The following is a 12088-nucleotide window of genomic DNA, read 5'->3' as shown; positions in this document are numbered from 1 at the left end:
CAATGTCAAAACCAACCACATGACAGTTTAATATAATGTTAACCCATAAAGCTAAGTGGTTTCTTAAGTTTGATAATTAATCTGAAATGTCATGTTTATGACATATTTATGACAATTTATGTTGTCTTGGTAATGTCAAGTTGTTATTACCAAGACACTGACAGGTTATGATGTATTGGTTTATGTCAAGTTGTCATAACAAAGACATCTCAAACTTTTTCATTTTTGCATTAAAAACGTCATAATTGAGCGAATGACACTTAATGACAGTTGTCAGAAACATGCATAAAACCTCCTTCATATTCAAGACATGTGTCCTGTCATGATTATGAAGGTGTCGTGTCAGTCTTATGCACACCCCTTCAAGTAAAGATCAAAGTGGGGAAAAAAAAGGTAAAAATAAGTTTTAAAATAGCTACTTTTCAGATAAAACTGACCATCGAAAATTTTCATATCTTGAATGAGTCACGTAATCTGTTCAGCAAGATAACTTTTTTACCAATGAAAGCACTCTGTAAACCCAAAATATTAATTATTTCTTATTTATTTATTTATTTAAGACTTCGTTAGTCCTACCTGAAACGAATCGTTGATTTCCGCATCAAGTCCTTCAAGATCATCCACAGCGGACTGAGTCTTTTTCAGAGTCAGGTCAGCAGTCAGTGTGCCCTCATTATAAGATCTGACGAACTTGAAGTCACTAGTGCGCGAGCCCGTGGTCAGGTACGCGTCATAATTGTAAGCGCTGCGGAGAGTTCCCACGCCCTCCACCTCTGCGTAATTTGGAGGGAGATACGCGCTGGGAATGGCTACAGCTCCATCAAACAACAGTCTGGGCTTTCTCCTGCGACAAAACCTCACAGCCAGGATGATGATGATGAAGGTCAGGAAGAAAGTGGAAACGGACACCAGCGCGATGATCAAATAAAACGTCAGTTTGGAGCTGCTCTCGTCATGAGACATGTCTTTCAGTTCTGGAACTTCAGCCAAGTTATCTGATATGAGTAAATACAGCGCGCACGTGGCCGAGAGAGAGGGCTGTCCGTTATCTCTCACGGACACAATAAGGTTCTGTTTCATGCTGTCAGATTCAGAAATGTCCCGCTGCGTCCTGATCTCCCCGCTGTGGACACCGATAGTGAAAAGTCCCGGATCAGTCGCTTTAATAATGTGATACGAGAGCCACGCGTTCTGTCCAGAATCCGCGTCCACGGCGATCACCTTGGAGACCAGGGAGCGCGCCAGCGCAGCTTTCGGAACCATCTCGGTCATGAAGGAGTTTCCATCCGGAGAGGGGTATAATATCTGAGGGGAGTTGTCATTCTCATCCGATATGAAGACACTCACGGTCACGTTACTGCTCAGAGGAGGAGAGCCGTTGTCTCTGGCTAACACGAGCACTTTGAAACTCTTCAGTTGTTCGTAATCAAACGACCTCACGGCATGAATGACCCCGGTGTCTCCGTTAATGGATAGAAAGGAGGACACCGGTGCGCCATTGACATCAGAGGACAACAGAGAATAAACTACAGTGCCATTCTGTCTCCAGTCCGGGTCTGTAGCTGATACTGAACAAATAGAGGAGCCCGGTGTGTTATTTTCTTGCACATGAGCTCTGTAATTCTGCTCCTCAAATACAGGTGGATTATCATTCACGTCAGATACAGTCAAGTGAATATTCTTAGTGGAAGATAAAGGGGGAGAGCCCTCATCAGTAGCAGTGATTGTAATATTATAATCAGAGAGCAGCTCGCGGTCTAATTCACCTGTGGTCACCAGAGAATAGTAGTTTTTGATTGAAGGTACGAGTTTAAATGGGACGTTTTGCTGAATAGAGCAGCGCACCTGTCCGTTATTCTCAGAGTCTCTGTCCTGCACATTAATTATGCCAACCTCTGTACCGGGTAACGCGTTCTCGGGAACGGGGCTGTTCAGAGACTTAATCACTATAATTGGAGAATTGTCATTAACATCTGTAATTTCTACGATTAATTTAGTGTCCGAAGAAAGACCAGCGCCATCCTTTCCCTCAATAAGCATTTCATACCTTACTGCTTGCTCAAAATCAATGTGGCCTTTAACTTTTATCTCTCCATTGTTTTGATCTAGAGCAAATAGTACGTTCGCAATTCTCGAAATTCGGCTGAACTCATACGTCACTTCTCCATTTTGTCCCTCGTCAGCATCAGTAGCGCTCACGGTCACCACTACAGTATCTACAGGAGAATTTTCAGGCAGACTGACTTTATAGACGGCCTGACTAAAGACTGGAGCATTATCATTAGCATCCAGCACAGTGACGTGTATGGCTACAGTCCCTGATCTCGGTGGAGTCCCGCCGTCTACCGCAGTAAGAATTAAAGTCACCTCTTTCTGATGCTCACGATCCAGCTCTTTGTCTAACACCAACTCAATATTTTTGCCACCATCCGTCTTTGTACTTACAGATAAAAGAAAATGTTTATTATTTTCAATCGAATAGCTTTGTACTCCGTTCTGTCCTATGTCAGCATCATGCGCCTCATTCACGCGGAACCGAGCACCTTTACTAGATATCTCACTTATCTCAAGCTTTATCGTGTCTTTAGGAAATGTTGGCATGTTATCATTAATATCTTGTATTTGAATAGTGACACGGTGTATCTCCAATGGGTGTTCTAGAACTAATTCAAAATTAAGAGCACAGGAAAGCCCCTCATTACAAATCTCCTCTCTGTCGATTCTCTCCGCTACGGTCAGTTCTCCAGAATTCAGATTAATGTCACAGTATCGTTTTCTGTTACCTTCAGTATCAATACGAGCATTACGAGATGACAGTCTGTTCACATCGAGCCCGAGATCCTTTGCTATATTTCCAATCACAGATCCGCGTTTCATCTCCTCCGGGAAAGAATAGCTCACGTCTCCATAAGCGGTGTGCGCCATCAGCACGAAGAACAAAAGGCCAAACATCTCGCCAGCACCGCAGAACGTTTAAAATGCTTCAGAAATTGTTCAGAAATTAAATCCAGATATACAAGTAACGTGTAAAAGAAGCATAAGTGAACAAATAAATCCAATATATGAAATAGTCCTTCGCTCACCGTCGACGATTTTCTATAACATGATGAGCTTGAAACTGTGCATGACATCATAAACAGGGTGGAGAGATGTGTATTGAACACACACATGGTTTTGCAGGTAAACAGCGACACTGTGAGTTAAAAAGAAGAAACTACATAGAATTGATATATATTTTTGACAGGATTAAGTGTCGCATCATATAAAGAACTCTGGTTGTATACTTAAAATTGTTTAGCAAAACAAAAGCCAGCAGTAACATTTTCTGAAGAGTGTGAGATAAATACGACCACAGTATGTGTAGTATTAAAAAAGAAAAGAAAAGATACAGCAGGATCGACTGGTGTAAGGTATAATATAGGAGAGTAAAAAGCAACACGCTCAAACATGAGTAAACGCCAGTTCAGCACCACGGACAGCGACAGGGAAAACCAGCTCTATGCTATTTCCAAACAGAGACATTGTTGGACATTTACAAAACACTCAATTGCATATTTCTGTCATCCGACTTTAATTCCATCTATATACCAAGAATACATAAAGGAGACATCGATTAGAGAAAATGTAAAACTACTTAAAATATTAACATTGATAGATCATATTTAAAATAGTAGAATACATGGACACATGTCTACCAATGATCCAAACAATATTTTAAATGAATAATAAAAAAAGATAGAAAGAAGTATTATTCAACAGAATGAAGCAGAAATTAGATTTCTTACCTCTAAAGATCACCAACAATCAACTTTTAACCTATGTAAATCCAAACCAGTATAGCGGTTTGGATATATAAGTACGTAAATAAGTTTGGTAAAAACACATCGATTTGTGAATCATGCCTCATGACTTAAAACTGCCAACATGACCAAAAAAATAATTAAATAAAAATAAATCGTAAGACAACTTAACCCATGGTACATCTCTGATGTCAAAATGTCACTCATATACTGTATCTACAACAAAAGTTAATGAAAGAGACAAAAGATCTGTCAAGAACAGAGTCTGGTGCCAAAGAAAGCACTCAGTTTAGAAGACAAATACATATAAAATCGGTAAATCAAGACTGTGTTAGTATAACCTAAAAAAAAACAGATACACTGTCCTGCATTCCAATAACTGTATTTCATAGGCAAGTTAACGCCTCAAAGGTGTTTTAAAAGTTTGTGTAATGAAGTCTAGGTAAATTAAGCTGCTAAAAATATGTCACATTAAGGACACTATGATGAAAGTAGCCTAATGCAAAAGTTACAGAGTAATTTCTTATTAAGTTACAGAGAAGGCAGAAAGAATTCTATAATTTAAAAGAAAATTAACATGAAAAAACTTCAAACAAGTTCCATTTTTTTAATTTTCTAAATAATTTGCAAATGTCGTCAATCCTTTCGATATCAAGGCCTCAGTCACTAATACAAAACGGTAATGAAATATGGTGATGATAATACACAGAGACAAGCCATGACATGACTTAAAACCGTGAATCAAGATAAAAAGACGTCGTTATCAGAGAGCATGCTTACTCAGATAACAAAAAAGTTTCCAAAAGGACGAAGCAAGTTTTTTTGACTTTAGAAAGTTTAGAGGCAGGGAAGGAGAAAGGAGAACGACAAGAAAAACAATTAATTGAATAAAATAAAAACGCCAATACGTAAAACATATTTATTTCGTGAATCATGCATCTTGACTAACAACTGATAATTCATGACCAGAAAATCTAAAAATTATTTATAAACATACCAATTAATGTAACTACTTTTTTGACATCAAATTTGCCCTCAGAAAATCTTCACGTGATCTTTTTAAGAGCATGTTGCCATTCACAGCGGTCAACTTTGAACGCAAATACACATTTAATATGGAAGCCCAGACCATTAAAACATAAATACTTTGTTAGTCCTACCTGAAACGAATCGTTGATTTCCGCATCAAGTCCTTCAAGATCATCCACAGCGGACTGAGTCTTTTTCAGAGTCAGGTCAGCAGTCAGTGTGCCCTCATTATAAGACCTGACGAACTTGAAGTCACTAGTGCGCGAGCCCGTGGTCAGGTACGCGTCATAATTGCAAGCGCTGCGGAGAGTTCCCGCGCCCTCCACCTCTGCGTAATTTGGAGGGAGATATGCGCTGGGAATGGCTACAGCTCCATCAAACAACAGTCTGGGCTTTCTCCTGCGACAAAACCTCACAGTCAGGATGATGATGATGAAGGTCAGGAAGAAAGTGGAAACGGACACCAGCGCGATGATCAAATAAAACGTCAGTTTGGAGCTGCTCTCGTCATGAGACATGTCTTTCAGTTCTGGAACTTCAGCCAAGTTATCTGATATGAGTAAATACAGCGCGCACGTGGCTGAGAGAGAGGGCTGTCCGTTATCTCTCACGGACACAATAAGGTTCTGTTTCATGCGGTCAGATTCAGAAATGTCCCGCTGCGTCCTGATCTCCCCGCTGTGGACACCGATAGTGAAAAGTCCCGGATCAGTCGCTTTAATAATGTGATACGAGAGCCACGCGTTCTGTCCAGAATCCGCGTCCACGGCGATCACCTTGGAGACCAGGGAGCGCGCCTGCGCAGCTTTGGGAACCATCTCGGTCATGAAGGAGTTTCCATCCGGAGAGGGGTATAATATCTGAGGGGAGTTGTCATTCTCATCCGATATGAAGACACTCACGGTCACGTTACTGCTCAGAGGAGGAGAACCGTTGTCTCTGGCTAACACGAGCACTTTGAAACTCTTCAGCTGTTCGTAATCAAACGACCTCACGGCATGAATGACCCCGGTGTCTCCGTTAATAGATAGAAAGGAGGACACCGGTGCGCCATTGACATCAGAGGACAACAGAGAATAAACTACAGTGCCATTCTGTCTCCAGTCCGGGTCTGTAGCTGATACTGAACAAATAGAGGAGCCCGGTGTGTTATTTTCTTGCACATGAGCTCTGTAATTCTGCTCCTCAAATACAGGTGGATTATCATTCACGTCAGATACAGTCAAGTGAATATTCTTAGTGGAAGATAAAGGCGGAGAGCCCTCATCAGTAGCAGTGATTGTAATATTATAATCAGAGAGCAGCTCGCGGTCTAATTCACCTGTGGTCACCAGAGAATAGTAATTTTTGATTGAAGGGACGAGTTTAAATGGGACGTTTTGCTGAATGGAGCAACGCACCTGTCCGTTATTCTCAGAGTCTCTGTCCTGCACATTAATGATGCCAACCTCTGTACCGGGTAACGCGTTCTCGGGAACGGGGCTATTCAAAGACTTAATCACTATAATTGGAGAATTGTCATTAACATCTGTAATTTCGACAATTACTTTAGTGTCCGAAGAAAGACCAAAGGCATCCTTTCCCTCAATAAGCATTTCATACCTTAATGCTTCCTCAAAGTCAATGGGGCCTTTAACTCTAATCTCCCCATTGTTTTGATCTAAAGCAAATAGTACGTTCGCAATTCTCGAAATTCGGCTGAACTCATAAGTGACTTTCCCATTTTGTCCCTCGTCAGCATCAGTAGCGCTCACTGTCACCACTACAGTATCTACAGGAGAATTTTCAGGCAGACTGACTTTATAGACGGCCTGACTAAAGACTGGAGCATTATCATTAGCATCCAGCACAGTGACGTGTATGGCTACAGTCCCTGATCTCGGTGGAGTCCCGCCGTCTACCGCAGTAAGAATTAAAGTCACCTCTTTCTGCTGCTCACGATCCAGCTCTTTGTCTAACACTAACTCGATATTTTTGCCACCATCCGCCTTTGTACTTACAGATAAAAGAAAATGTTTATTATTTTCAATCGAATAGCTTTGTACTCCATTATTTGCTATGTCAGCATCATGCGCCTCATTCACGCGGAACCGAGCACCTTTCACAGCATTCTCACTTATCTCAAGCTTTATTGTGTCTTTAGGAAATGCTGGCGTGTTATCATTAATATCTTGTATTTGGATAGTGACACGGTGTATCTCCAATGGGTGTTCTAGAACTAATTCAAAATTAAGAGCGCAGGAAAGCCCCTCATTACAAATCTCCTCTCTGTCGATTCTCTCCGCTACGGTCAGTTCTCCAGTATTCAGATTAATGTCACAGTATCGTTTTCTGTTACCTTCAGTGTCAATGCGAGCCTTACGAGATGACAGTCTGTTAACATCGAGCCCGAGATCCTTTGCTATATTTCCAATCACAGATCCGCGTTTCATCTCCTCCGGGAAAGAATAGCTCACGTCTCCATAAGCGGTGTGCGCCATCAGCACGAAGAACAAAAGGACAAACATCTCGCCAGCACCGCAGAACGTTTAAAATGCTATAGAAATTGTTCAGAAATTAAATCCAGATATACAAGTAACATGTAAAAGAAGCATAAGTGTACAAATAAATCCAATATATGAAATAGTCCTTCGCTCACCGTCGACGATTTTCTACAACACAACGAGCTTGAAACTGTGTATGACATCATAAACAGGGTGGAGAGATGAGTATTGAACACACACATGGTTTTGCAGGTAAACAGCGACACTGTGAGTTAAAAAGAAGAAACTAAATAAAATTGATATATATTTTTGACAGGATTAAGTGTCGCATCATATAAAGAACTCTGGTTATATACTTAAAATTGTTTAGCAAAACAAAAGCCAGCAGTAACATTTTATGAAGAGTGTGAGAGAAGTACGACCACAGTACGTGTAGTATTAAAAAAGAAAAGAAAAGATACAGCAGGATATAGTTGTGAGAAGTATAATATTGGAGAGTAAAAAGCAACACGCTCAAACATGAGTAAACGCCAGTTCAGCACCACGGACAGCGACAGGGAAAACCAGCTCTATGCTATTTCCAAACAGAGACATTGTTGGACATTTACAAAACACTCAATTGCATATTTCTGTCATCCGACTTTAATTCCATCTATATACCAACAATACATAAAGGAGGCATCGATTAGAGAAAATGTAAAACTACTTAAAATATTAACATTGATAGATCATATTAAAAATAGCAGAATCCATGCACACGTCTACTAATGATCCAAACAATATTTTAAATGAATAATAAAAAAAAAGATAGAAAGAAGTATTATTCAACAGAATGAAGCAGAAATTAGATTTCTTACCTCTAAAGATCACCAACAATCAACTTTTAACCTATGTAAATCCAAACCAGTATAGCGGGGAAAAAATACAAGTACGTAAATAAGGTTGGTAAAAACACATCGATTTGTGAATCATGCCTCATGACTTAAAACTGCCAACATGACCAAAAAATTAATTAAATAAAAATAAATCGTAAGACAACTTAACCCATGGTACATCTCTGATGTCAAAATGTCACTCATATACTGTATCTACAACAAAAGTTAATGAAAGAGACAAAAGATCTGTCAAGAACAGAGTCTGGTGCCAAAGAAAGCACTCAGTTTAGAAGACAAATACATATAAAATCGGTAAATCAAGACTGTGTTAGTATAACCTAAAAAAAAACAGATACACTGTCCTGCATTCCAATAACTGTATTTCATAGGCAAGTTAACGCCTCAAAGGTGTTTTAAAAGTTTGTGTAATGAAGTCTAGGTAAATTAAGCTGCTAAAAATATGTCACATTAAGGACACCATGATGAAAGTAGCCTAATGCAAAAGTTACAGAGTAATTTCTTATTAAGTTACAGAGAAGGCAGAAAGAATTCTATAATTTAAAAGAAAATGAACATGAAAAAAACTTCAAACAAGTTCCATTTTTTTAATTTTCTAAATAATTTGCAAATGTCGTCAATCCTTTCGATATCAAGGCCTCAGTCACTAATACAAAACGGTAATGAAATATGGTGATGATAATACACAGAGACAAGCCATGACATGACTTAAAACCGTGAATCAAGATAAAAAGACGTCGTTATCAGAGAGCATGCTTACTCAGATAACAAAAAAGTTTCCAAAAGGACGAAGCAAGTTTTTTGACTTTAGAAAGTTTGGAGGCAGGGAAGGAGAAAGGAGAACGACAAGAAAAACAATTAATTGAATAAAATAAAAACGCCAATACGTAAAACATATTTAATTCGTGAATCATGCATCTTGACTAACAACTGATAATTCATGACCAGAAAATCTAAAAATTATTTATAAACATACCAATTAATGTAACTACTTTTTTGACATCAAATTTGCCCTCAGAAAATCTTCACGTGATCTTTTTAAGAGCATGTTGCCATTCACAGCGGTCAACTTTGAACGCAAATACACATTTAATATGGAAGCCCAGACCATTAAAACATAAATACTTTGTTAGTCCTACCTGAAACGAATCGTTGATTTCCGCATCAAGTCCTTCAAGATCATCCACAGCGGACTGAGTCTTTTTCAGAGTCAGGTCAGCAGTCAGTGTGCCCTCATTATAAGATCTGACGAACTTGAAGTCACTAGTGCGCGAGCCCGTGGTCAGGTACGCGTCATAATTGTAAGCGCTGCGGAGAGTTCCCGCGCCCTCCACATCTGCGTAATTTGGAGGGAGATACGCGCTGGGAATGGCTACAGCTCCATCAAACAACAGTCTGGGCTTTCTCCTGCGACAAAACCTCACAGTCAGGATGATGATGATGAAGGTCAGGAAGAAAGTGGAAACGGACACCAGCGCGATGATCAAATAAAACGTCAGTTTGGAGCTGCTCTCGTCATGAGACATGTCTTTCAGTTCTGGAACTTCAGCCAAGTTATCTGATATGAGTAAATACAGCGCGCACGTGGCTGAGAGAGAGGGCTGTCCGTTATCTCTCACGGACACAATAAGGTTCTGTTTCATGCGGTCAGATTCAGAAATGTCCCGCTGCGTCCTGATCTCCCCGCTGTGGACACCGATAGTGAAAAGTCCCGGATCAGTCGCTTTAATAATGTGATACGAGAGCCACGCGTTCTGTCCAGAATCCGCGTCCACGGCGATCACCTTGGAGACCAGGGAGCGCGCCTGCGCAGCTTTGGGAACCATCTCGGTCATGAAGGAGTTTCCATCCGGAGAGGGGTATAATATCTGAGGGGAGTTGTCATTCTCATCCGATATGAAGACACTCACGGTCACGTTACTGCTCAGAGGAGGAGAACCGTTGTCTCTGGCTAACACGAGCACTTTGAAACTCTTCAGCTGTTCGTAATCAAACGACCTCACGGCATGAATGACCCCGGTGTCTCCGTTAATAGATAGAAAGGAGGACACCGGTGCGCCATTGACATCAGAGGACAACAGAGAATAAACTACAGTGCCATTCTGTCTCCAGTCCGGGTCTGTAGCTGATACTGAACAAATAGAGGAGCCCGGTGTGTTATTTTCTTGCACATGAGCTCTGTAATTCTGCTCCTCAAATACAGGTGGATTATCATTCACGTCAGATACAGTCAAGTGAATATTCTTAGTGGAAGATAAAGGCGGAGAGCCCTCATCAGTAGCAGTGATTGTAATATTATAATCAGAGAGCAGCTCGCGGTCTAATTCACCTGTGGTCACCAGAGAATAGTAATTTTTGATTGAAGGGACGAGTTTAAATGGGACGTTTTGCTGAATGGAGCAGCGCACCTGTCCGTTATTCTCAGAGTCTCTGTCCTGCACATTAATGATGCCAACCTCTGTACCGGGTAACGCGTTCTCGGGAACGGGGCTATTCAAAGACTTAATCACTATAATTGGAGAATTGTCATTAACATCTGTAATTTCGACAATTACTTTAGTGTCCGAAGAAAGACCAAAGGCATCCTTTCCCTCAATAAGCATTTCATACCTTAATGCTTCCTCAAAGTCAATGGGGCCTTTAACTCTAATCTCCCCATTGTTTTGATCTAAAGCAAATAGTACGTTCGCAATTCTCGAAATTCGGCTGAACTCATAAGTGACTTTCCCATTCTGTCCCTCGTCAGCATCAGTAGCGCTCACTGTCACCACTACAGTATCTACAGGAGAATTTTCAGGCAGACTGACTTTATAGACGGCCTGACTAAAGACTGGAGCATTATCATTAGCATCCAGCACAGTGACGTGTATGGCTACAGTCCCTGATCTCGGTGGAGTCCCGCCGTCTACCGCAGTAAGAATTAAAGTCACCTCTTTCTGCTGCTCACGATCCAGCTCTTTGTCTAACACTAACTCGATATTTTTGCCACCATCCGCCTTTGTACTTACAGATAAAAGAAAATGTTTATTATTTTCAATCGAATAGCTTTGTACTCCATTATTTGCTATGTCAGCATCATGCGCCTCATTCACGCGGAACCGAGCACCTTTCACAGCATTCTCACTTATCTCAAGCTTTATTGTGTCTTTAGGAAATGCTGGCGTGTTATCATTAATATCTTGTATTTGGATAGTGACACGGTGTATCTCCAATGGGTGTTCTAGAACTAATTCAAAATTAAGAGCACAGGAAAGCCCCTCATTACAAATCTCCTCTCTGTCGATTCTCTCCGCTACGGTCAGTTCTCCAGTATTCAGATTAATGTCACAGTATCGTTTTCTGTTACCTTCAGTGTCAATGCGAGCCTTACGAGATGACAGTCTGTTAACATCGAGCCCGAGATCCTTTGCTATATTTCCAATCACAGATCCGCGTTTCATCTCCTCCGGGAAAGAATAGCTCACGTCTCCATAAGCGGTGTGCGCCATCAGCACGAAGAACAAAAGGACAAACATCTCGCCAGCACCGCAGAACGTTTAAAATGCTATAGAAATTGTTCAGAAATTAAATCCAGATATACAAGTAACATGTAAAAGAAGCATAAGTGTACAAATAAATCCAATATATGAAATAGTCCTTCGCTCACCGTCGACGATTTTCTACAACACAACGAGCTTGAAACTGTGTATGACATCATAAACAGGGTGGAGAGATGAGTATTGAACACACACATGGTTTTGCAGGTAAACAGCGACACTGTGAGTTAAAAAGAAGAAACTAAATAAAATTGATATATATTTTTGACAGGATTAAGTGTCGCATCATATAAAGAACTCTGGTTATATACTTAAAATTGTTTAGCAAAACAAAAGCCAGCAGTAAC

The 12088-nt window shown here is 40.5% G+C and overlaps 3 protein-coding genes across 5 annotated transcripts in view; all 3 read right to left on the bottom strand.

The window, feature by feature from the left end:
- LOC130072826 (protocadherin gamma-A12-like) overlaps positions 1-12088 on the bottom strand; it is a 163813-nt gene that overhangs the window by 136064 nt on the left and 15661 nt on the right. Inside the window, exon 1 of one of the 3 annotated variants that reach the window (XM_056238126.1) lies at positions 577-2974. The exons of the other annotated variants lie outside the window; for them this stretch is intronic. Within the exon in view, the coding sequence (XP_056094101.1) occupies positions 577-2952 (2376 nt within the window). The 5' untranslated portion in view covers positions 2953-2974. Of the gene's footprint in view, positions 1-576; positions 2975-12088 lie in introns of those variants that run through there. 3 annotated transcript variants of the gene reach the window in all.
- Positions 4847-7336, bottom strand: LOC130072854 (protocadherin beta-16-like). The gene has a single exon (XM_056238158.1). It carries the CDS (start codon positions 7334-7336, stop codon positions 4847-4849), a length of 2490 nt encoding a protein of 829 aa, XP_056094133.1.
- On the bottom strand, positions 9231-11720 carry LOC130072853 (protocadherin beta-16-like). The gene has a single exon (XM_056238157.1). The coding sequence runs from the start codon at positions 11718-11720 to the stop codon at positions 9231-9233; it is 2490 nt and encodes an 829-aa protein (XP_056094132.1).

Source organism: Rhinichthys klamathensis, unplaced genomic scaffold (genome assembly GCF_029890125.1).
Source record: "Rhinichthys klamathensis goyatoka isolate OS25496 unplaced genomic scaffold, OSU_Roscu_1.1 h1tg000509l_1, whole genome shotgun sequence".
Classification (NCBI taxonomy): Eukaryota; Metazoa; Chordata; class Actinopteri; order Cypriniformes; family Leuciscidae; genus Rhinichthys; species Rhinichthys klamathensis.
This window is presented reverse-complemented; position numbering and strand designations above follow the sequence as displayed.